The following is a 24,179-nucleotide window of genomic DNA, read 5'->3' on the forward strand; positions in this document are numbered from 1 at the left end:
AGGGGATGAAAATATGCTGGTTTGAGTTTCATTATTTTAGCAGCATAGATATCAAGATGCAAGATCTTGGATTGTTTCTAGTGAGTAATTTGAGATTCTGCAACTTGATCTACTGTGAAATTTCATGAGCAGAGAAATCCAGAAGAGAACATAATAAGAGACTAGAGAATGCTCTTTAAGCTACAAAAAAGTGTTAAGATTTTATCTTTCTACCATCTGAGAATGAATAGTGTATATTAATTATTTGCTGCAACAGCATGAAATTACAGCTTTCTGCAGCATACAATCTTAAATTATGCTGCGAGGCCAGGCCATTTTATTGTGTGGTTGATATCTTGTTGGAAAAAATCCAAACAATATTTCTCTTCTTTGCTCAGCAAAACCATTATGTTGATTGAATCAGAGCCAATAGGTACACTCATGAGCTATCTTGCTGTAATTTAATTTTCAATTTAGTTAGGACAGAACATCATTTACAACGCTATAGATAAGCTACAGCAAGGGCCTCATCTTAAAACTGCTATTTTAGGGGTTGTAAGTCCACTTAAAACTCGCTGTCTCCAAATAAAACATTGTTCTGATTCTGAAGACAGGACAAACCTTTCCACAGAAAATTTGGTGTAGGAAAAATAATGTGTCCTTTGCACTGCTTTAACAATAGGTGAATTTGAAGTACTTTGTGAAAGTCTGAGACTTCATACTAATTCTTATCATAAATTATTGACAAACACAAACCAAAAAATCTGTTAAAAAGAACTACCGTACGATGTTGCAGTCTTGTTAGCATTTAGCTTTACCTTGAAAGAACAGTCACAGCCATATTGTATAAACTGATTCACTCAAAGTAAGGGTGCTTAAAACCTGACACGAGAATTTAGTGGGTTTCACTATTCGCTCTGAAGAAATTGAAGTTGATTATTAAGATTAGAAGCAGAATAAATATATTAGAATACTTACATGCCAGAATGTGCCTTAGTGGGTTTTCTACCATTTAAACTTTATAATACGTAATACACTTTTTAACACTGTGTAATTTTTAAAGGATAACAATATATTTCTTGAAGTGATACAAGTATGGTAACAGGAAAAAAAAAAGTCTTATTTCTTTCTGCTTTCTCCTTTTCACCATTAATCACAGACTTGTTGAGATTGGAAGGGACCTCTGGAAATCGTCTAGTCCAACTCCCTTGTTCAAAACAAGGCCAACTACAGCAGGTTGCTCAGGATGTGTCCAGTCAGGCTTTGAGTATGTCCAAGGATGGAGACTCCACAACATCCCTGGGCAACCTGTTCCAGCGTTTGATCACCCTCACATTAAAAATTTCTGTCTCATTTCCTGTAATTCAGTTTCTGCCCATTGCCTCTTCTCCTGTCACCAGGCACTACTGAGAATTATCTGCTCTCTCCACCCATCAGGTATTTACAGCCATTGGTAAGATCTCCTCTGAGCTTTCTCTCCTCCACACTGAACAGTCCCAGCTCTCTCAGCTTCTCCATGTCAGATTCTCCAATCTCTTAATCATCTTTGTGGCCCTTCACTGAGCTTGCTCCAGTATGTCCATGTCACTCTTTTGCTGGGGGGCCCAGGACTGGGCATAGCACTCCAGATGTGGTTTCAACCAGCACGGAGGACAGGGGAAGGATTGCTTACCTCAACTTGCTGGCCAACGCAGCATCTTTCACAGGCAGCCCAGGAGGCTGCTGGCTGCCTTTGCCGCATCCATCACTTTTCTAGGTGACTGAAGTGAGGCTGACTGGCCCGGAGTTCTCCAGACACATCTTCTTGCCCTTCTTGAAGATAGGATTGACATTTACTTCCTCCTAGTCCTCAGGAACCTTCCTCGATCACCATGACCTCTGAAAGATAATTGAGAGTGCCCTTACAGTTATATTTGCCACCTCCCTCAGCATTCATAGGTGCACCCTATCAGATCCCATAGATTTGTCTATGTCCACTTTGTTTAGATATTCCCTAAACTGATCCTCCTCCATCAAGGTTGTCTTCCTTGCTCCAGATTTTCTCACTGGACTCTGGGATCTGTGATTGCTGAGGTCAATCAGTTGATTGCCATTAAAAAAAAAAAAAAAAAAAAAAAGTTATGAAGTCATGGAGTACTTTGGCCTCTTCTGTGACCATTGCCACCAAGCCCCTGCCCCATGTAGAGGGCCCCACCTTTGTCCTAATTTCCTTTGCCTGAAGCCTACAGTAACCCTTCTTGTTGCCCTTCATATCCCTTGCTAGTTTCAGCTCGATAGGCTTTGGCTTTCCTAATCTCATCCCTGCACACTTGGACAACGTTTCTATATTCCAGTAGGGGCAACTGTTCCTGTTGACCCCTCTTGTATGCTTCCTTTTTGTATTTAATTTTAGTCAGGGGTTCCTTGTTCATCTATGCAGGCTTTCTGCCACTCCTGCTTGACTTCCTGCTCATTGGGGTGGCCCATCCTTGAGCTTGGAGGAAGCAATCCTGGACAATCACCAGCTCTCCTGGACCCCTCTTCTCTCCTTGACCATATTCCATGGAATTTTTCCAAGTTCCTGAACAGGACAAAATCTGCTCTCCTGCAGTTCAGGGTTGTGATCCCCCTATTTGTTCCTTCCTCTCAGGATCCCGAACTCCACCATCCCATGGTCCTTGCAGGCAAAGCTGCCCCCAACCTTCACATACCTGACCAGTTCTCCCTTGTTTGTACCTACCCGGTCCAGCAAAGAGCCTCCCCTTGTCAGGTCCTCTACCAGCTGTGTCAGGAAGCTCCCAATGCTCTCCAGAAACTCCCTTGACTGCTTGCATCCTACTGAATTGCCCTTCCAGCAGATTGTGGGTTGGTTCAAGTCTCCCTATGAGACCAGGGCTTGCAAGCATAAGGCTTCTTCCAACTGCCTGAAGAACATCACACACTTCCTGATCAGGTCTGTAGCAGGTGCCCACCACAACATTGCCCACCTTGGTCTCCCTCTTTAACCTGAACTCATTAGCTCTCAGCTGACTAACCATCAGTCTGACGGCAAAACTTCATGCATTCCCCTTGCTCTCTCCCCTCCCTGCCGTCCCAGCCTGTGCTTCCTAAAGAGGCTGCATCCATCCGTTGCAGCACTCCAGCGATGTAAGCTATCCCACCACATCTCTGCGTTCCCAGTGACATCATAGCCCTGCAACTGCACGCAGCCCTTGAATTCCTTCCACAGCAAGCCAAGAATTGTTTTTAAAGTCTGTTATAATTAGCATCTTTAAAATAACACAGTAATACTGTTGCCCAAAAGAACAATCACACACACAAAAGAACTCCTTCAACAACAAAAAAGGAGGAAAGGAAGAAATGAATCTGTGCGGTTTATTGGTATTGAGGTATAGTTTCATTACAATTGGCTAAAAAACACTTTTTGTTTTTACTAAAATGAAACATACAAAAAAACATATAATAAAGCTGATTGGTCAGTTAGCTATAAATACAAAACAAGTTCACAAAGATGAAAAAAAAAAAAAGCAGCCTGTTTTGGACTTATAGCTACATACAACTTCATAATTACGGCCCAGTTCACTCAAGATCATAGTAATAGTTTTGTTTTCTGTACTATAACTGCTTTCTGCACAAGGATCCAACACAAGGGGTGTTCTTGGACTTATAAATTACCACAGGCAAAGGCACACGTGACTGACAAGATACAGGTCTCTTACTCTTCTTCACGGTAAGAACACTGTCTTCCTTTGGAGCAGGCACGAGCACAGGTTTCCAAGGAATGGGGTTACAATACGCTGGAGCTGGATACAAATTTCCACCTGCATACCCTAAAACATTTAGAAAATACAGATAACTAAAAAGGATACTTAGACTACAATCTTTACAATGCAAGCAGCTACAATAATCATCTGGACTAACACAGACACAATAGTGTCTTCAGAGGAAGACAGTTTGGGTATATCACATGATTTAAATGATTCCAAGTAATAAATCTTCCACTTTTTTTTTTTTTTTTTTTTTTTACCAATAACTGGCATACTCTTCACTTCTACTGAAAGTAATAAGCAGGTCGAATGCTGGAAATACTCAGAATGCTCAGTCCTTTGAAGACCTAAAAGCTGTATGTCTATGAACTGGCTACTTTGCGTTATTTCAAAGCATTTATAAATAAAATTTCCTGTCACCACATATACAAAGCTCACATATTTTTGCTTAACTGTTATTCTTTATTTTATTGAGAAGAAAAATACACTAATTATCCACATATACATTAATAATCTGCAATTAACAACCTAGGGCCCATAAAGCATTATCACAAAACCTAAAATGCAACAGAAGGAACACGTTGGCCTATCAGTCATTTGTCTGAAGTGAAATTTCAGTGCAAACATCACGTGGCTGGGTAAAACAAAGTCCGTAATACATCCCATCGCATGAACAACACTGAGCATAAAATATTTTTCAAAAATCACTTAAACAAGTGATTGCAGCTGTGGGGAAGTTAATGAAGGTCCAAAAGAAAACACAAAGGCAAAGTGTATCATCATCTACAAACAGGTGTAAGCAAAAGAGCAAAGGTTGTTCACCTGCTTTATATATTTTCCTAAACATTCAGCATGGAATTTAGGTTCTAAAACATTTTCTGTTGTGAATTCAAATAATAACAATGATTTTAATTCTATGAAAAAATAAAAGCAAATATATATATATATATAAAGAAAATTAAATTAAGCACTCAAACATAAAATGCAATATTATTTCTTACTGCTTTTCTGCTTTTCTACCACGTGGGATGACAAAAAACCCACAAAAAACCCACAAAAAACTCAGCGAGACTTACAAAACACCACGCTATCAACAGCATTCTCTTTAACACTTCCCTTTAAAACACAAAAGGAATAGTATTGCAGAAGGCAGGAAGGTGCGATGCGGGTTCAAAGCTAAAGGTAAAGGAAACCTTAGCTCAGAACACAGGCTGATTCCCAAGTCTCCTTTTCCAGACAGGACTTCTGTCAGCCTCCTCCTAATCTCTGCGTGGCAAACCCCACCTCTTTTCTAAGGGGGACTGAGGCACGATAAAGTGGCACACGCCTTCTGTAACACAAACGCTCACTTTACAGGCATGCCAACAGAACTGATTGCCTTCACAGGAGCCAGTAACTGGCTCTAGTGATTCCTATGCCTAGGGAAACGAGATCAAAGTCAGTTATAATTTGGGGTATCCCACATTCTTCTCTCAAATAATATAATCTTCCTCCCAAATAACATGAAGGGCTATGAAAAATGCACAAAGGCTCTCCAAGTAAAAGCTCATCTGACTTATACCATTTGAGATATTCATACCCATGTGTCCAACTTAGATACTGGATGAAAATCTTAAACATTGTACATTAAAAAATTAGAGGGAAGGAACCACAAACCTAAGTGACTACACATGTGTAGTAGAAGTACAAACCTGTAGAATTCCCACACGGGAAGCCATAACCATTCAAAACAGGGCGTGGTTTATTTCTAGCATTATGTAGCCATTCCTTAAAGACCTTCTCTGATCTTGCTTTCTTCTCCTGTAGCTCGGCTTCCCTTTCTTTTTCTTTTTCCTAAAAATAAAAATAAAATAATCTAGGATACTTATAGACAAAGCTCTGTACAACATACACAAAATCGTAAATAAATCTTTTGCAGATTTCCAGACTGATGAATATATTTCAAATACGTTTTCAAAACCAAATACATTTTCCTGACAATAAAGAAAAAAAATGCAAACTTCCTAAGTCAGCGGGTTGGGGATGGGGATATCAACCTCCACATTAATTCAGTGTTTCTCTGAGAAAAAGCTCTCAGAAACCTTTCAGAGGACTAGACGTAGACAATATTTTGAGCATAACGGGCAGACGACCAGGGCTGACTGTGCTGCAGTTAGCCTGAAAAGGCTACTGCATCGGGGGCAGCCAACCACCCTTCTCATTTGCCCGTAGTCGTACAGCCCTATATCAGCCATGACCGGCTTGCCTCCAAGCCTGCAGCAGGCCTGGGGAACCATTAATCAAAAGTAAGATTAAAAATAGTATGTTTAGGTATGGCATCTGGATTTAAACTAAGTTTAACTGACACTGTGAACATGGCTTATAAGAACCTACGCCATGAAGACACGACTAAAAGAACACATGTGGTTGAAATCCGTCTGATGACTTTCATTTTCTTGGGTTTCAAGGTCCTTGTGCTGTGCATTTTTGAGGCTCAGCAGAGACACTGACTCAGTTTGTTAAGTAGGAAATAAACACCACCAGCACAGAATATTTCTATTTCAATTACATGGGAAACTTTGAGAGACTGCAAAATTAAGGTCATTAAGGCCTGAAAATTGATCTGATACATCTTACAGTATTGTAAAGTTATTCCAAATAAATGATTACATGTACTTGTGAAATACTTAGAAATATGTTCTGCACTTTAAGAACAACTGCTGTAATTACAGGGGGAATATAGATAAACTCTTCTCGCCACAATCCTCCCCCACTTAGCTACAACAGTAGTATAGTACTAGAATATTACATACTGTACTGAAAAATTACACTGTAATGTTAATTAAATTAAAATACAACCAATCAACTTCACATATAAGACATCTGCTCACACATTCCATAGTTTTCAGGCATAATCATTAGCAGTATGTGATATTCCACAGGAATTCTGGAGGATTCCTGCAAGCGTAGCCTTGTTAGAGCATTTGTTCTAGTGAACTAGAGAACCTCAAAGCCTGTACTTTAGGGAGCTTACAAGTAAGATGTCTTCTGAAGCTCATTATAAAAATATATAGGTGACTAACACCAAAATTAGAACTCCTAGCGTCAGCTTGGTACAGATGGATATGAAGAAAAATGCTTTTAACTAGAAATATGGGCACGTATAATAGTGGTTCTGGGAGAAAAACGCCCCAGAATGCCGCCTATTTTCTGCCTGGGTCACCCCGCAAAGGCCCCAGTAACAAAGGCACACTGTGCCATTGGCATTTCTCTTTCCCTTGTCACATCACAGTTGCATCGGGTTTGCAAAGAACATTAACAAAACTGCATTAATATGCACCTTGCTTTGCCGACCGTACCTCAACGTCTTCAATGCACTAACATCACAACTTTTCAAGGTCTTTTCACGGACAACACTGACATTTTATAAATCCTAATCAATTTAATCAACTAATATATTTAATAAAAGTTACAGATTAGGCGCCTCATCCAAATAAATTATTAGTTGATTAACACCTTCTCTTTCTTCTTCTTTTCTACCTCTTCAGCTCTCTTCTTCTTTAACCATTCTTTATACTTTACTTCAGCCTTTTCTCGTAACTGCATTTTTTCTAGTTCCCTTGTGGTTTTTTCTGCCATTTCTTTGCTCAGCTTCCGTTCCCTTTCCCTTCTTTCCTACATGAAATAGATCAAAGAAACACAATAGAAACTTTTCAGTATATTTCAATGAGCAATTCTTTTCAGGAATACAGCTAATTTTATTACATACTTACAAACAGAATTATCATAACCCTGTCAAAAAACCATATTGTTTGAAGCTCTTCGACAACAGAACCTATTCATTGCTAGGTTCCAGACAAAATAGTTTCAAACATATCAACTTGTCACAAAACACGATAAAAAAAATTTACTTTCAGGACTCCTTATGCTATTATGTTTATTATCAGTTTTATTTATTCAGACATTTTTATAAACACTTCAGACACTTCTCAATATTTCTGGGAAGGAAATATATGTTGCAAGTCTTGAAAATGGTGTGTTAGTTTTACTTTTCAGTGAATCCAGAGCAAACTACAGTTCCAAATGGAAGTCAGGCAAACTGGCCCCTCTTAAGAGTCATTGAGATATGCAGGTCGTTTAGCACACTTAAGCATAAATTGATACAACTGTTTTGTGGTATTCTCTACATTTTTATATTCTTCAGTTTATTCACATACAGACTTCTATGAATCAACCTACGTATTTCTTCTCTTCAAACAACGAAAGGGAAAACGAGAAAACACATTCTAGGGTAGGCGAAAAGCACTAACCAACTGTGAAGTGAAATCGCGACCTGTATAATTTGGAAGATACAATACACAGAGCTGCCATTCACTCCTACACCTTTTCAGTGCGTGTATCTAACAGTACACAACAATGTTTAGGGGACCATTCTCTGAGCAAATAAGCACGTATCGATGGCATTTTCTTGATCCGGAGAGGGAGGTATTTTCATTTGAAGACTAACAATAGCTCTCGCTTCCCTGCAACCTTTATGAAGTGTCTGGGATTCTACTGATGCGGTATTACTTCTGCTGAGCTTGCTCAGCTCTGAAGAACCTGCATACACACACAGAGGGAAAATACCAGACAAGCTGTGCTCCGGACTTGCAGGACAGATAAAAGATTTGAGATCAGATAGTTCCCCCTCCACAGAAAAGAACTGTTGAACAAAAATGGTGGTTTTCTTTCAAGAATTTTTTTCTTGTATGCTCGCCTGCATACTCCTCTTGAACAAAGGATATACATAGCTTTAATAGGAACTCATGCTGACTCAGCATTATTATAGTTGGCAGTATGGATGTCAAATGCCTAGAACTACAGCTGCAAAATATAACAAATAAATGGAAAAGAGGAAAAACACATTTAAAAGCAGAGCAGGAATAGACTTCCTTTCCCATTTTACCTCTTACAAGCACAAAAAGGCAGAAAGCTAGAGCTCTGCCCTGCTCCCCCCATGGGCCCCTCCCCCTGCCCTTTTTTCCAAATTTATTGCACTTCTGAAAATCCAATTATGCATGATGAAGCAGAAGCCATAATACTGGAGTAGGGGACCAGGACAATTCTCCCAGTTTGGTCTAAACAGGATATCTGCTGGTTCAATACTTGTCCCCCATATCAATAATCCAATAAAGTAGCACCATATAGAATAAAAACTTCATCTTATATTGCCCTGCAAAACACTAACTCATTTCTGCCATTTATTGGATGAGATGACGAGGTGCAAAAACAAGGCCAATAAAGAGAAAAGGCTTTGTTTTCAGATTAAAACATTTGCAGAGTTTTTGTAGGACATAATGGATAATAAATGCATTTATGTTTGAATGCTTATCCACACTACATGAAATTGCCTCGATAAAGAAATCATTCCAAGCACAATCTTAGCTTACTCTTGGCATTCCTTTGTTCTGAGCATGTCATAATGCTAAACTGCAGACTCCTGCTTGAGTTAGCGTGCCCTGTTCTGTGTTGGCCAGCACTAGAAGCACTCTACAGTTTTAACATCGGCAGCTAAATTATGCATTAACTGTGGGGATTTTGCCCCCCTTTTACAAGCTATGCCTTATTAACTGTATTTACCACCATCTCCAAGGAGGATGTTTCTTCACTTAAACCATGATGATACCTTGAGTTTTCCTGTTTTGGTATACTCTTGTCAAATATTCTTATTTGATGACAAAGAGTTATTTGTGTACGCACTGCACACAATTTCACAAAACAATTTGCTATTAACTACATTCTCTCCTTGGGTTTGGGTTTTGTTTTGGTTTTTTCTTTTTCATTTCACTTCCAATACATTCTAGTGAACATCAGCTGAATCTACTCTGCCGTGTAGGGAAAATGGTCAGATATGAATACACTCCAACTTCAATGCATATTCTGGAATGTCAAACTCCATAGAACTACAAAATAATGGAAATCTTATTAATACGATTTCGTAACACTGTTTGTAAGGCCTGCACATGTGATATAATTATTTTAACCTAAGACCAATGAAAAATACAATTTCATTCTGGAAAAAAAAAAAAAGTTGAGATTCTGAAATGTTTTTGTACTAGTGAAGAATGGAAACAAGACCTTTCTCAACATAAAACAAACCCATGCTTCAATACATTAAAAAGGAAAAACAATCTATTTTTGGCAAATTATGCAGACCCTAACTATCACCTGCCTGAAAAACAAATAACCAATTCTTTAAGCTTTGCCTCCTCCATCATCTAAAATTCATCTTAACCTCTTTTATTCAGAGCTGTTCCTCTGTCCCTTCATTACCAAATATTCCCCACATGCATCTCTAACTCCTGTTTCAAGACAATGGTAGTCTGGGACCCACAGAAAGCATTGATGTAGATGAGAGATACATGCTGAAACAGTGAGTTAAAACCATTGGCGAAGGAGGTTTACAAAGATTTCAAATCTTTTGTTGTTTGCTGGCTTATCTCTAGCATACTTGAAAGCGAGTTGCAAAACTAAGGATCTTTCAAAGATACAGTCTTTAGCTGAGGGCTTATCATATAAAAAGCATGAAAATAAATATAGGAGAAAACTGAAAAAAATGGGCTCCTACCACACCTAGGAGAATTGTTCAATAACGGACAACAATTATAAATAGAGAATAGACTAAAACTCTTTCTAAAGACTGTAATTAAAAAGTAGGGAAACTTCTTAATTCAGGTATCTTTAATCACAATACTTCAGATGAGTTTATCTAGGCTGACCCACAGTTAAAGCAGATGCTCTGTGAACAGTGATATCCCATCCCTACTACCACGAAAGCCAGAACTATGGTTCAGTTTTACTACCAGTGAGACAACCTTAAGATGGGGAGACTCCCTGAAGAATTGCAGACTTTGCAGCTGCCTAGAAATTATTCTGCAGACAAATCAGAAACGCTTCCTCTTTCTCTCACGCACAGAACAGCTTTTCGTTCATAAAGTTAGGGCACACCACATTCCCAGCTGCTTTGATAACCTGTTTCATGTCAAGCTCCTGTCACCCTCGTCTTCCCAGCTTCCCCCCTTCTTCATTACTTTTCCTTATACAAGTCCATCAAAAATGCTAGGAATGCGCATATTAATGCACATGTTCTTCAGTCCTCCTTTCACTCTCCTTCCACGTATATAAGGGGGGAGGGAAATTATATAATTTGTTTATGCTTGGTGTTGTCAGATGGAGTTTTAAAAATTCTCTTTGATCTTGTGTTCAAAACAGACATGATCTATTCACCAAACCACTAGTAACTTTACATACGCTTTAAAATATGATTACAGGTATTACATAAATTAAGGTATTGATTGTAAAACATCCAATTACTCATTGCAAGAAAGGCTTGTTCTCCTGCCACCCCACCCAAGCACATTATTACGGAGAAAGGATACAAATCTGCCCTGAGGTTCACTGCTCTGGGCTATGATCCTATCAAGCCTCGGAACCTAATGAAGCCTGGGCTAGGTCAGTACTTGGAAATCCCCCACCCAAAACGAATCCAGCCGTCCCACAAAGCAGCCATGGTGACTCAGTAGGCAGCATGTGTCTCGCTGAGTCAGTGCCAAACCAATGTCTCATCAGCAGAACTAATAACTTTTCAAGAAAAATCAGACCTACGTATACGTGGAGAATTGTCAAGGAACCTAAAATTTGAAGAAGCATCCCACCTTCTTGATGGCAGGTAGAAATATTAAATAATCTTCCACGCAGAAGAAAGTCCAGTTGCCATTGAAACAGAGACACTATACCCAACTGGAAGAAAATTCATAAAATACATATTTCTGTATTTTCATATCAATGATTACATGAGCGGCTGGAAAGGGTAAAGTGCAGAGCTGCTTTCAGCGCTGCATTTTCTATGTAGAGTGTCACTGAATAGAAATATTTCCAGAACTTAATGGTGTGGTTTGTTTTTTTTAAGATACTTCTCACAGCAATCCTTTCCCTTTTTCTGGTCTGCAGAAGGTGACAACTTTTTTGTTTTCATAAATAACCGACGGTTCTATCTTACAGCTGTTCGCTCTGACATCTTAGCTACCGTATTCTAGCATCATTTTATGCTGGCTGATGGCAAAGTACAGGAAAAGTCCACACTGCCAACATCAGAACATACATCCAAATTTCCTCATTTATCTTCAAAATAATCCTGAATGTCAATCACATTTAGCAGCCTCAGAAACCTGTCTCGTCCGGCTAATTATTATCTTTTCAGTTTAGCCCTATTACACAGCTCAGTCACCAAGCCGAGCCCACAGGAAAACTTCTTTAATCTCTCCAGAATTGGCACGTGAAAAGAACAAGAGGCTAGAAAAGAGGTCAGTGAAACAACATTGAGCTGCAGTCGTCTACTGACAGGCAGGTTTGTGATTGACCACTCAAGTTCACACAAAGTCAATGCAGACCTCACTGCAGTTTGGTAACTGGAGAACTCTAAGATGGTTCCACACATGGATCTTTCTCCCAAACTGTCTTTCTTTCATGTGGCTACTCCATATAGGTGACAAGCAGCAAGTCTTAGTATACTTGGTCCCTGAACGCTCTCGGGGTCTTCCGAAAAACGCAGACTCCACGAATGCTGCTGAAATACACGAGCACTCATCTTTTAATCATCTGCCACCCTGAATTCCTCCTCCACAAGTCTATCTAAAACTCATTCTTACACTAACCATGAGAAATTAGTCCATCCTACTTACAGAAGTCTAAAGGTAACTCTGGACACAATTAAGATTCAGGTACAACCTAAAATTATACCCATGGCACTGGCCATGCGTGACCTCACAGAAAAGTTTTGTGTAAAGATATATCAACACCGTGCTTAAAAAAAAAAATAATAAAAAAAAGACGACTGTCTTGTAAAGTCCTCCAGGTCTAGATGCTGAAAAACCCACAATGTGCAGAAAAAAAAAAAAAAATTAAGCCCAGAGTTATAAAAAAAGTTTAGCTATGTAAAGACAGACTTGGGCACCTAAACAGAGAATTTAAATTCTTAAATACAGTTGGTTCTCAAGGTTGGGAGGTATTTACGCTAGATATTTAAGCTTCCCTCACAAATACATTTCTTGAAAGGGTTCAGTCCTGAACAAGGTGAACATCTCAGCATCTCTTTCAAGTCTAAACTGTCAGCAAAAAGCATGCACAGCAGGCTCTCTATAAAATTTAGCAGCAACCACAGCTTTGACTCAGAACAATAGCTCAGCTGTTAGAACATCAACCTAGGACAGGGAAGATCCGGATTTCATTACCTCTCTGCCTGAGGGGATTCAAACTACCGCGTCCCACTGTGGGGAGAAGACCCCATCTATCAGGCTCCAGAGAAGACAGGGTTCTCAATCCCCTTCTGTCGAAGCAGTACCACTCCTCACAAAACAATTAACAATTCATTGGATGAAAGGAGGAGAGCACGAGTGAGCAGGACGTTTTTAACTTGAAAGTCATGCTCAAGCTGCCAAACAATCTGTGTTCTATATTAGCAATGGTGAGATAAAATATGCACTAAACAAAGTCGTTGGAGTAAGAGTTGGAATCTAAATCTCTCTTCTGGAAGGAATCACGCAGCACAGCAAGAAAGGGAAGTCTGCTCCAAGAATATGGCCATTCATTATCTTATAGTGCTGGTTCTAGGCTTTTGTATTTCTTACTGCTTTTCCATTCTTATAAAGACTATCAGCCAATAGCAAGGTAAATTATAAGAACAAAGTTTTCAAAGAAAAATCATCAAAACAGAGTTTTCCCATCCTGTACCTGTTTTCCATTAAAATTTTATTTTTCAGTAAGTAATGGGGACTTACTGAAAGAAAAAATGAACAACGAAAGAAGCTGAACATCAAAATTCTATAATTAACGCCTGCTTTGCTCACATTTACTTTTAAGAGAAAATAAAAAGCGATGCATTATTGTCTGTTCAACAATGCAGAAAGTATTTGAAATGCTACAGTCAAATTAATTGGTATTAGAATAATTAGTTTTTCCAGTGTCAAATGGTAACTTCACTACTCATGCTCTTACCAGTTTGCTAGATGTCACATTAATATAGCATAAGGTAATACATGCAGTTAAAGACTCAAGACAAGGATGGTAACAACAATGTATTTGGGGATACAAACATTCTGCTTTTGAGATTTCAGTTACTGTTTCAAGTATATGTAGAATGTATATGTGCTGGGTTTTGGCTGGGATGGAGTTATGGAGTCTAAATACAGCAATTAGCAATCAAGCAAACATTTTAACATGCCAGAAGGATTAAGACAGATTCTAACAGCTTTGTTGACCTATGTCCAGTTCTGCATACCACTCAAATCAAGGCTACTTTAATAACGAAAATACGACCTGAACACCAGCTTTGCTTGCTCAGCATTTATAATCATGCCCTCTTCATTTTTATCAATAAATCTAACTAATTCAGAAATAAAAGTTTTAGTTAAACACAAAATCATGTTGGGTTCAAATAAATTTTCTTTTGGAATCAAAAGCATGTTTGGCGATATTTTAGAGTTAAAATATTTTGAATGATCTTCCTGTGATTTGTTAAAAGTAGAGCTTTATCACATCTAACACAAAATTAGTTAAATATACTGTTTGCCCACAAACGACCCAATGTTAGGAGAGAAAGTAAGACTATTTTTGTCCAGCAGAGATCTAGTATCTTACTGAAAATTGTAAAGGCATTAGTAGAACCAGGATAGTGCCTGACAGTTGATTTTATTAAGCTTTTAATTCCTAGTGAGCTGCAAAATTTTGCCATACTTACATAAACATATTTCACAGATTAGAATGTTCTCTGATAGCTCATATTTCAATGTCTTATCTCTAGTTCGTGTACATTTCTAGTTCAAAAATCACAAAAGCTATTTACATAGAAGAATATTAAATGGTTACGATTCCTTTATTTTCAAAAAGTTTATGCAAAAAAATTGGAAGCATTAAAAAAAACTTCACAGCATATAGTTTTAAATCTGTATTAAACGACAAAAAATGAAACAGCCAGTGAGCAAAAGTAGTGCTCAAGCTTTGCTTCCCAACCTGACCCTAAAGGACTGTACAGTCAGAGCACCACAACTGACTTTGCCATGTAACAAAATGCAAGAAAACTGGCTTGGCATACAGAAACCCAGCAGAACGCTTTTATGCACATTCAAACATTCTACTTCTGACATAAATGTATGTCACATTCATGGTACAAAGACTTTTCCAGCAGTGTATCCTGGTGCTGGATGCTCAAAAGGAAGGAAAAAGTTTCATGTACGCTCAACCATCCCTAACTTCCTTCGTCAGTAGAGTATTCAGCAACGGGAAAGGATACAGACTTGTGGAGATCAGCGAGGTAACCCCCCCAAAGTACCAGCTCCTGTCAAGTAAAGCATTTTCTGCAGCCTGCACACAGGGGCTCAGAATCAGTAACTGGTGAGTGCTTAATGCATACTCCAGTGAAGAATCCTGTGAGTTTTGCCTCAAGGAGCACCTTTTGATGCTTCTAAGAGGAAATTAAGTCAGCTTTCCCAAAATGAGATGTATACACACTCCCCAAGAAAATCACAGCAACCATCAGTGCTCATAAATGTAACCTGAAACTTCACGTGAAAACTTCACGCAGTTTTAAACACCTTCTTAGTCACTGAACTTACATATTTATCCTTCAGTCTGTGTCCAGATTCACAGGTAATCTTGTGGAAACTTGAAGTGGTAAAGTTTACGCAACACAAATGCCAGTATCCTAAAGACAACTAAGCTTTTAAGTTAAGTTTGTTCTTGATTTGAGTGTGGTTTACAGAAAAGACTAGCCAATGAATCATTTGATTTAGATGAAACTCAGATTACTTTTGGTAAAAGCTTGGGACATGGCCTAAGGATGACCTTATTCTTCCAAAATGTAATACGATAAAGTCCAGACACAAATACATTTTTCCCTCTGTCCTCTGGGCTGATGCGATTACCACAAAAAAGACCTCCTATTCCCATTGACAATAGAAAAGAAGAAGTTAATCAGTAAATCCACGAAGTCAAAGGCCTTTGGAAGATCCAAATAGGTAGAAGTTTATAGAAGCTGAAAGGGGGGAGGGGGGAGAACAAGAATTTTCACTGTTTTGAACTGAACAATTTTAACACACAGCCCAAACTCTTTCAGGCCAATGAACAGTTACAGACACCTATGGTTTAATGTGCATTTTAGAACTACTTTTTGCTGTGTACTTTAACAAGGAAGGACCCTTTCTACACCAAATAAATGCTTACAACAAGTTTGTGCCAATCACCCAGCCAGCATTGAAACTAAGAGTACTTAGATTAGATCCAAACACAGGTTATTCCAGTAGTTCTCGACTGAATCTGAAGAAGGAGTTCTGAAATGGTGAAGGCAAATGTATGATATCTAGCCCAGCTACTGCCACATTTTTTTTTCATTTGATTTTATTCAGAACCAGAAGTACAGAAAGGTAAGCAACTGGTATTCCTACAGACTGCAAGACAATGAATACATATGCCCACAACCTACCAGGGGCTGAACAAGCCCAAGCACCTCCCAAACGTTCCCATTTTTACCACCCAGTACGCATGCTTGCTTTGTGTGACACGGAGCTGTACAGTGCCCCACTGAGATCAGGATTCTGTCTGCTTCCAACCCTGAACTCAGGCATCTCTCTCAAGAGAACTTCAAAAATTTTTGATCCCACTCAGAAATGACTTTTTGGATGAAGGAATTCCCAATTGCTAACTGTGGTCTACTGAGAATTTCCTGAATCTGGCCTCACACCTCAATCATCCCTCTAAACTCTAACATAATATTTCCCTGTCCACAATGGTACTTAACTAATCCTTCTTCTGGCTCTGCTTGGTGTACAAGACGTTGCAGGCAGTTAAAAGGCACACTTTACCCAAAACGCTTGGGCATTGAACCTAGGAAGTCAGAAGAAGTAGGATATACTGAAGACCAGAACCTCAGCTATAATTAGCAGAAGGCTGCTGCACAAGATGTAGGCCAATTGGCAGTTACCTAACTACTCAGAAAACAAATCTCTTTATAGCTTATGGAAAAAAAAAAATAAAATCAGCCTTTGAAAAACATTTAACTGTATTGGCATGGGTTTGTAATTTTCAGTTAAAACGGCCATTCATTCAGCAAAATAAAAACATGGTTGTCCAAACAGTCTAAGTAAATTTTACATAGGTTTACTTAAGCATGCTATGTGCTAGAATATTTGCAGCCAAAGCAATATTTACCTCTTCTCTTTTTTTTTGGACCCACTCCTTGTGCTTCTCTTCAGCTATTCTTTTCCTCCTTTCACATTCTTGTTTTTGCCTCATCTTCTCAAGCTGTATATTCATTTCCTAATTAAAGAAAAAGTATACGTCTGAAAGCTGTGGTGACCACCTACACCAGTACACTCAACGCTGGAAACAGTGCTGCAGGTAAAACCATGTAAGCACTAGATTTTGAAAATCTTCCTTTATTAATATTTGGAAAAGATGAATGACAGTCAACAGAGAAATACAAAACACAATCAATGGAAATGGATAATTTTTAGAATATGAACTGGAAATACATATTTTAATTAGGCTTTGGAAACAATTCAACATAACAAATCATTCCTCAGCTTATTTAAATGCCCTTTCAGTCAGTAGAATCTTAATTTGCAGCAATACTTTTCTACAATACTTAAAATCTACATAGTGTACTGCTCTGCATTCAGGAAGGCATCAAAAGCTAAGTGAAATATTACTTACTTGTGATGTTTTGTACCAGAACTACAGGAACCTTAGGGCTTAACCCAAAGCTTATTAAAGCAAAAATTACTGTAGATTTTAGCAAACTTTGAAAAAGGAGCTTTACTTTGAAGGTAAGAAAAGAAATTCTGAAATATTGTATCTTTATAGGACATATAGTACACACGCAATCACTTATACCTCTCCAAGGAGAATATAAAGAGAAAATATGACTAAGATGACAATTTGAGATGCCTAGGCTTCTCTAACAGTAGCATTAGCACAAAGTGCTATTCTTCAGTGAAGATTCGTACCTTCAAAGACAGATGGAATTATTTCCATGAAATGCATGTTATGGTCCCTACACTGCAGTCAGTTTCAGAGAGAACCCCCTCTTCTTATGCCACTAAATTTGAATTTAGTAAGATATCAAGAAAAAACCAGGAGCCTACAGAGAGCTCAAAGAAAACTCTCACCACACAGACAAAGTTTGAAAATACAGTTGTTGCTGTGCTGAGGCACCTCCTTTGAGTTCTGAGATGTCTGTATTGCAGGGATCCTGGTTTCTGTGGTAGCAGTGTAAGTTCCTTAGACGACCCCACCCACTATCCACTCCAAACGTTTATCCACATTTCCGACATTCAGGGCAGACTTGGTGCTGCTGTCAGCAAAAGATCTGGGATTTCACAGTTGTTTCTTAGGATATTAGTTTAGAATACTTTTTATATGCAAATGTAGTAATACATTTTATATCACAATCACATACTTTGTTCTCTTCTGGCATCTTACAAAAAGGTTGATTGTATTTTTTCCCGTGATATAACCCGAGTTGCCTACATTGCAGTTTAACATCTAATGGTTTCAAAATCTTACAAATTAAAAATAAAAGGTTTACCTATTCCACCTATTTCTACATGGCTTTAAGTAATGCTTGTTCTATGACTGCTCTTAATATATAGTTAAGAGGGACACCTTCTAGATTACATTTAGTGCCGTATAAATGCTATCGTGCGATACATAAGAACAGACTGCGCTCATCCCTCGCCAAGACCACATGAGAAGTGTACACAAACCACATTTTGTACATGACACCAGAAATTACTTCAGCTCATTTTTTGTACTTAAAAATCAAAACAGGGAGAGACGATTACCAAACTGGAATCTAAAGGGGAAGTCATGAAATGTGTGGTGAATATTAACGGATCAGAACATATTCCTCGAGTTTAACAAACCATTTTGGTGTTATGCTGAGCTCTAAAAGACAGTTCCAGAACCTTCCAGCAGTGGGTGTTCTATAAACAACACGAGGCAGCCCACATGAAACAGCTGTACGTTATATTCACTTTACAGATAAAGTGAATCACAGAAAGGTTAGGGCATTGCTCAAGGTCAAGTAGTAAATCAGTAACTAAAGTGAGAAATGATCTAACTTTGATGTGATTGTTCTAACCACTACTCAATACTTCCAATTTGATTTTAAACAACAGTATCATTTAACCAATCGCAACTACAAACATATTAATCAAGAAAAGATACTGCGCTCTCGCTTAATTCTGCCCCAGCCTCAGTATTTAAGAACTATTCTTTTTTAAGAGGCCAAAAGATAGAAGGAGGGGAAAAAAATGCTGGGACAGGGAAACCCTATCCTGGGAAAGGACACCAAACAGTTGTATAATTACACAGTAAGTGGGTAACAACACTGTGCCTCATATCTAACCAGGTAGCTTGGCATACTTACACCCAGCACACGCCCTGTCGTGTTTTACTACCTACATGCAGGTGAATGTACCCATGATGAAAATCAAGGTACCAATTATATAAATATGTTTTAATCTTTTAAACTCAAACCATTACCTGACAGTTGGATAAGCAAAATATTATACAGCACCACTTCAATGAAGCATAACATTTAGCAAAAGAGAACGCACGTACCATGGATCACGTCAGCATTGTCAAACACAGACACTACGGAGGCCCAAGACACTAAAAAGTAATGGGCAAAACTACTTGTGTTTCCACAGCCAAAAGAAAAAAAAAAAATCCTGTGCTCGCTATCTGCTATTAGACTTAACATCAAGCCAATGGGATGTATTCACCTCTGCAGCTCTAGCCTGGGAGCGGGCTCGCAGCTCCTTCTCTTTGCCAATGAACCATTCTTCCCACGGTGACAGATTATCTTTCAAAGGTGACTCTTTTTTCCCTCCTGCTATTTCAGAGTCCGCTGCCTGCCTGAATTAAAAATGAGAAATGTGAAAGAATATTAGCTGCCATATATTTGATTGAAAAGTGAAGCAGTGTTACCGCCTTGAAAACTGACGTTTCTTTTATGGCAAATTGGGACAATGACATCATTTTTCTACTTGCTTAGTAATCCTCAGAATTGATAAACAGCATCTATGGTGCACCTCTGACCATGCCCCTTACGTTCTGCTTATTAAAGTCTACCTTGTTAGTGGTTCTTTTTTTCCCCTGTTCCAAACTGCGGAACAGATTCAATCATCACCTTTTATGAACTAAACAAAAACTAACACCAGAAACATCAAAGCATCACCTTCTTTCTCACATATGGAAACTGATGGAAATCAGAGACTTAAAGTTAACATCCTGTGCTTGGTCGCAGAGAGGCTTCAAGTATCAAGTGGCCTTTAGCATGAGCAAAGGATAAACACAGATATTTTTTCTTCTTTCAAGTCCTACAGAATTGGATTCATACCAAGCAACCTCAGCATTAAGCATTCATTCACTCTAAGAGGTAAAGTTTTGCACCCCAAAAAGCTTTCACAGGAAACATTAAGAAATAGGGCTTGCACACAAGACTTGGTTATACAAGGTTCTCTTAGACTTTTAATAGGATACCTTGCATAACTCGCTCATAACTTCTTTACTCATGAATAATGTAACAATCCTAGCCCCAGGCCAGAAATATCTTTTACAATATTCTATACATGTACTATCTCATAAGACAGTCTATTAGGCTCTAAGTTAATGAAAACTGAAAACTTGCCAATAGATTTCTTTATAAGATTTCTTCTGCCTTATACAGATTTTTTTTCTTAACAACAAAACAGTGAAACTAGACTCCACATTAGTATTTTATGTGGATGTACAGGCTCTGGAAATACCTACCTACGTACACACTTCACTGCAGTGAGAAATTCTGTTTGCTGAATTCAAGCTACACAAGAGGCACCCAAACGAGCATATGACGTTAACGCTCCTGAAATAAATCTTTTAATCTTCAGTTTTTCATCAATATAAAAGTATTACGTATTCACAGGGAACAGCAATATTCTGCTGCAAAACATTTTACGTCCCAGTAACCTTTAGAATATATTTCTGTGATGCAAAGCATGTGGGGGCATTTGGAGGTTTGTCCTGCTCTTCTCCATTGCTGTCACCCACACGTGTGTGCACCGTCGTGACTATTTGCGGTCAAGCCGTGGCACGTCGAACTGATTCACACTGAAATTAACCTGGAAAAGGGTTGTTTTACCCACACAGAATCAGCCCCCAACCTCTTCATCCTGTGCTGCCACAGAGATGGAGTAGAAGGGAACTGCCAGGACAGCCTGACCCACAGACAGGCAGGGACAGCAGCAGCACAGGCCAAGCACGCCCGAGCCCAGTGCTGTCCAACACGTTCTGCTGCACCCTCGGGCTTCTGTGCTGCAGCGTTAACAAAGACCAAAAATTGAACAGAGACCGTTTTTAAACAGGTACGTGTAACAAGGGATGCAGCTTAAGAATGCATAACACCACATTTTGTTAGAAAATAACTCTCTGAAAGATTATCAAAGATAAGGATAAAAGTATTACGCATTCAAATTCAGGAAACCAATGCAACTTTGTCCAGACTTGAAATTTTGGGCAGGGATACTTCCTCAATACATTCCTTTGCTCTGCACGATTTGCATTATGGCACCTTGTACTAGAATAATGCTGACATATTAGACCAACTTGAGAAAAAGTACTAGTAGGAGGAATGAATTAAGAAAAATAATATTTACTATGTTTTCTCATATCAGTAATTATCAAGTTCAAGCTGTTAACCTCTCAAAAAAGAATTTGCAGTAATAAATTAAAAACTTATTGTATACAAGTAACAAATAACAGAAAATGAAGTTTAAACAGAGGCTAACACAAGCTCAATATGAAGAAATGTTAGGAGAAACATTTCTCCTCTTCCGCAGTACTGTGTCTAAAGGTCTCAGACTGCACCAGCGCACGGACTGGAACCCAATCCTTCTCAGTGTGCATCCCAGTCACCGGTCACACTCTCCCTGGCACACTGATTATGTATTTTGAGCCACACAGACCTTGAATTTCATGGGACCATTTTCTGAAATGCCAGCATGTTCACAGCTATGACCTTCCTCAGAATAATTAAAATAAGATTTCTCAAAGTACCACATTCTCAAGTGCACGTTTGTTTTTAAGTAAGTATCTTAAAACAAATCAGATACATTTGGTATTAGAACCGAAGTCTGATTAACAGAAAACACTGTGATTATAATCTACCATATATTCACTTAAGTCACACCATCAAACATAACACTGATCCATAATGAAAGCATGAAAACGCCTAACACCATTTCACAAGGCCTTGTTTCAGCCTTTCTCTTTTGCAAATATCGCACTTCCCATATGAAATGTTGCCTCCAGCTAATTTTTGCGTAGCTTTAAGAGGACAACAACAACAAAAAGACTCTTTGAGAGAGCATGTGCATACGTGGGGGGGTAGTGGCTATGTAAGAAGTGTTTTTCATTATTACACTTTTGAGATCTTGGCAGTTATACACGGAAGCTGCTATATGAACATTTGGTAGACACTTATTACGACACAGCAGCAGTATTATTCAGATGCAGTGTCTGTGTGAGTCAAGTACACATTGTGCCCTCAGAGTTTAACGAGATTGTTCCAACTCAGGCCCTAACAGAGGTCATCTTCAGTCGCATCGTACCGCTGTCAGGGAATACTGCAGCAAGAGGCCCAAAACCTTGAGAGCTGCTTCAAGGAGCATCTCAAGCTGCAGACGTGTAGCAGTTCGAACTGCGTGCTAGAGAACTTCAAGGTACACCAACAAAATTGCTTATTGGGAAGGAGATGTAACAGAAAACCTGAAACAGGAGGGACCACAAACTGGCTAATATCCTTTTCACTTTGAAGCTTCTATTTCTGACTACATTTGAATGCTTTCCCTGGACTTTTAGCACCTTTTTCAAGAAATGCTTGTAAGAAAAGTTCAGCATGATCCATATTCCTTCGCTGCTCTCTACAGAAGTTTGAGAACCACACCGGAACCCTGCACCCCCGTGAGGCTCAGCTGTCCTTCCCTTACCCCACCGGCACTTTTAGCTCAGTTCAGTCTGCTAGCTACATCCACCACCAGTCACCCACACATCTGTGAGGTTTCCATAGCGAAGGCCATACTCCAGGCACTCCCTGCTCTTCCCCCTTCCATTCTAAAAGGAAGAATAAGGTTTATTTATTGTCCTGTCAAACTGAGAAGATCCCAAGGGGGGGAAAAAAAAAAAAAAAGTATTAGGTTTGCATATAATTAAAAGGGAATGAAGCCCCAGGAACAAGAACTGTGCGATGTACACACATGAAACTGACTCCGGATACAGCTATACACGCTAGGGAAAATAGCCCTTTAGTCTCTAAGAGCGTTTAAAAGGCTGAACTGGAACGGCTGTACCTTTTTAACTTGCAACGCCCCCGAGGCTCAGGACAACAGCTTACCTATTTTTCAAACCCACGAAAAAAAGCAACTGCCCGTACAAAAGACTGCCGTCACCCACGACCTCCCAAGGGAAGGAGGGGCCTCAAGCGCTCGTCTACGCAAGCAAATGGATATTCCTGTGAAATAACCTTCCTTCCCCAACAAAGGCCCCAAGCGGAGGGCGGCGGGTGCGAGTCCGGCTCCTCACGCAAGGGGCGGCCCCGAGCTCCCTGCTCGAACCTGGGCCCAGACGCAGGGGTTACCTATGGCCTCGCCGGCTCCGGGAGGCCGCCGCCCGCTCCTCCTCCTCCTCCTTCTCCTCCTCCTCCTCCTCCTCGCCGCTCGGGGAACTGGGGCGGGACGCGGGGGAGAGCGGGGAGCAGCCGGAGAGACTGAGGGGCTCCTCGCCCTCGGAGCTGGCGGAGGACGGCGGGCTGAGGCGGGCGGCCCTCCTCCTCCCGCCGCGGGCTCGGGCGCCACTGCTCATGCCGGCGGGTGGCACCTGAAGGAGCGGGCGGCACCTGAGGGAGCGGGCGGCGGCCAACGGCGGCTAACGGCGGCTAACGGCGGCTAACGGCCGCCAGCCGCCACCGCCGGCCAGCAGCACGCGCAGACAGCGCGGCACGACCCGCGCTCCCGGCGGCCCCCGCGGCTTCCCCCCCCTCCCCCCACCTCCGCCGCCGCCGCCGCCGCCGCCACGGCAACCGGGACGCCGCGCCGCCAATCGCCTCGCCCTCTCGCAGCACGCGCCCCGCCTCCCGCCGCCCGACGGCCCCCCCCTCCGCGCCTGCCTCGTCGCCGCCTCCCCCCCCCCCCCGGGGCCGCCTCCCCCCCCCCCCCGGGGCCGCCTCCCCCCCCCCCCCCCCCGGGGCCGCCTCCCCCCCCCCCCCCCCCCGGGGCCGCCTCCCCCCCCCCCCCCCGGGGCCGCCTCCCCCCCCCCCCCCGGGGCCGCCTCCCCCGCGCGGCGAGGGCCGAGGCAGCGCCTGGGAAGAGATACCGGGTAAGTACGGGCTTGGAACCGGCGGCCGCG

The 24,179-nt window shown here is 40.5% G+C and overlaps 1 protein-coding gene across 1 annotated transcript; it reads right to left on the reverse strand.

The window, feature by feature from the left end:
• Positions 1-3,573: 3,573 nt before the first annotated feature.
• On the reverse strand, positions 3,574-23,636 carry CCDC34 (coiled-coil domain containing 34). Its single transcript, XM_086472339.1, has 6 exons — positions 23,413-23,636; positions 19,523-19,655; positions 16,944-17,051; positions 7,221-7,379; positions 5,417-5,558; positions 3,574-3,788 (listed from the first exon to the last, which is right to left on the reverse strand). The coding sequence occupies exons 1-6, from the start codon at positions 23,634-23,636 to the stop codon at positions 3,574-3,576; spliced, it is 981 nt and encodes a 326-aa protein (XP_086328465.1).
• Positions 23,637-24,179: the final 543 nt, after the last annotated feature.

Source organism: Leptosomus discolor, chromosome 12, assembly GCF_034619465.1.
Source record: "Leptosomus discolor isolate bLepDis1 chromosome 12, bLepDis1.hap2, whole genome shotgun sequence".
NCBI lineage: Eukaryota > Metazoa > Chordata > Aves > Leptosomiformes > Leptosomidae > Leptosomus > Leptosomus discolor.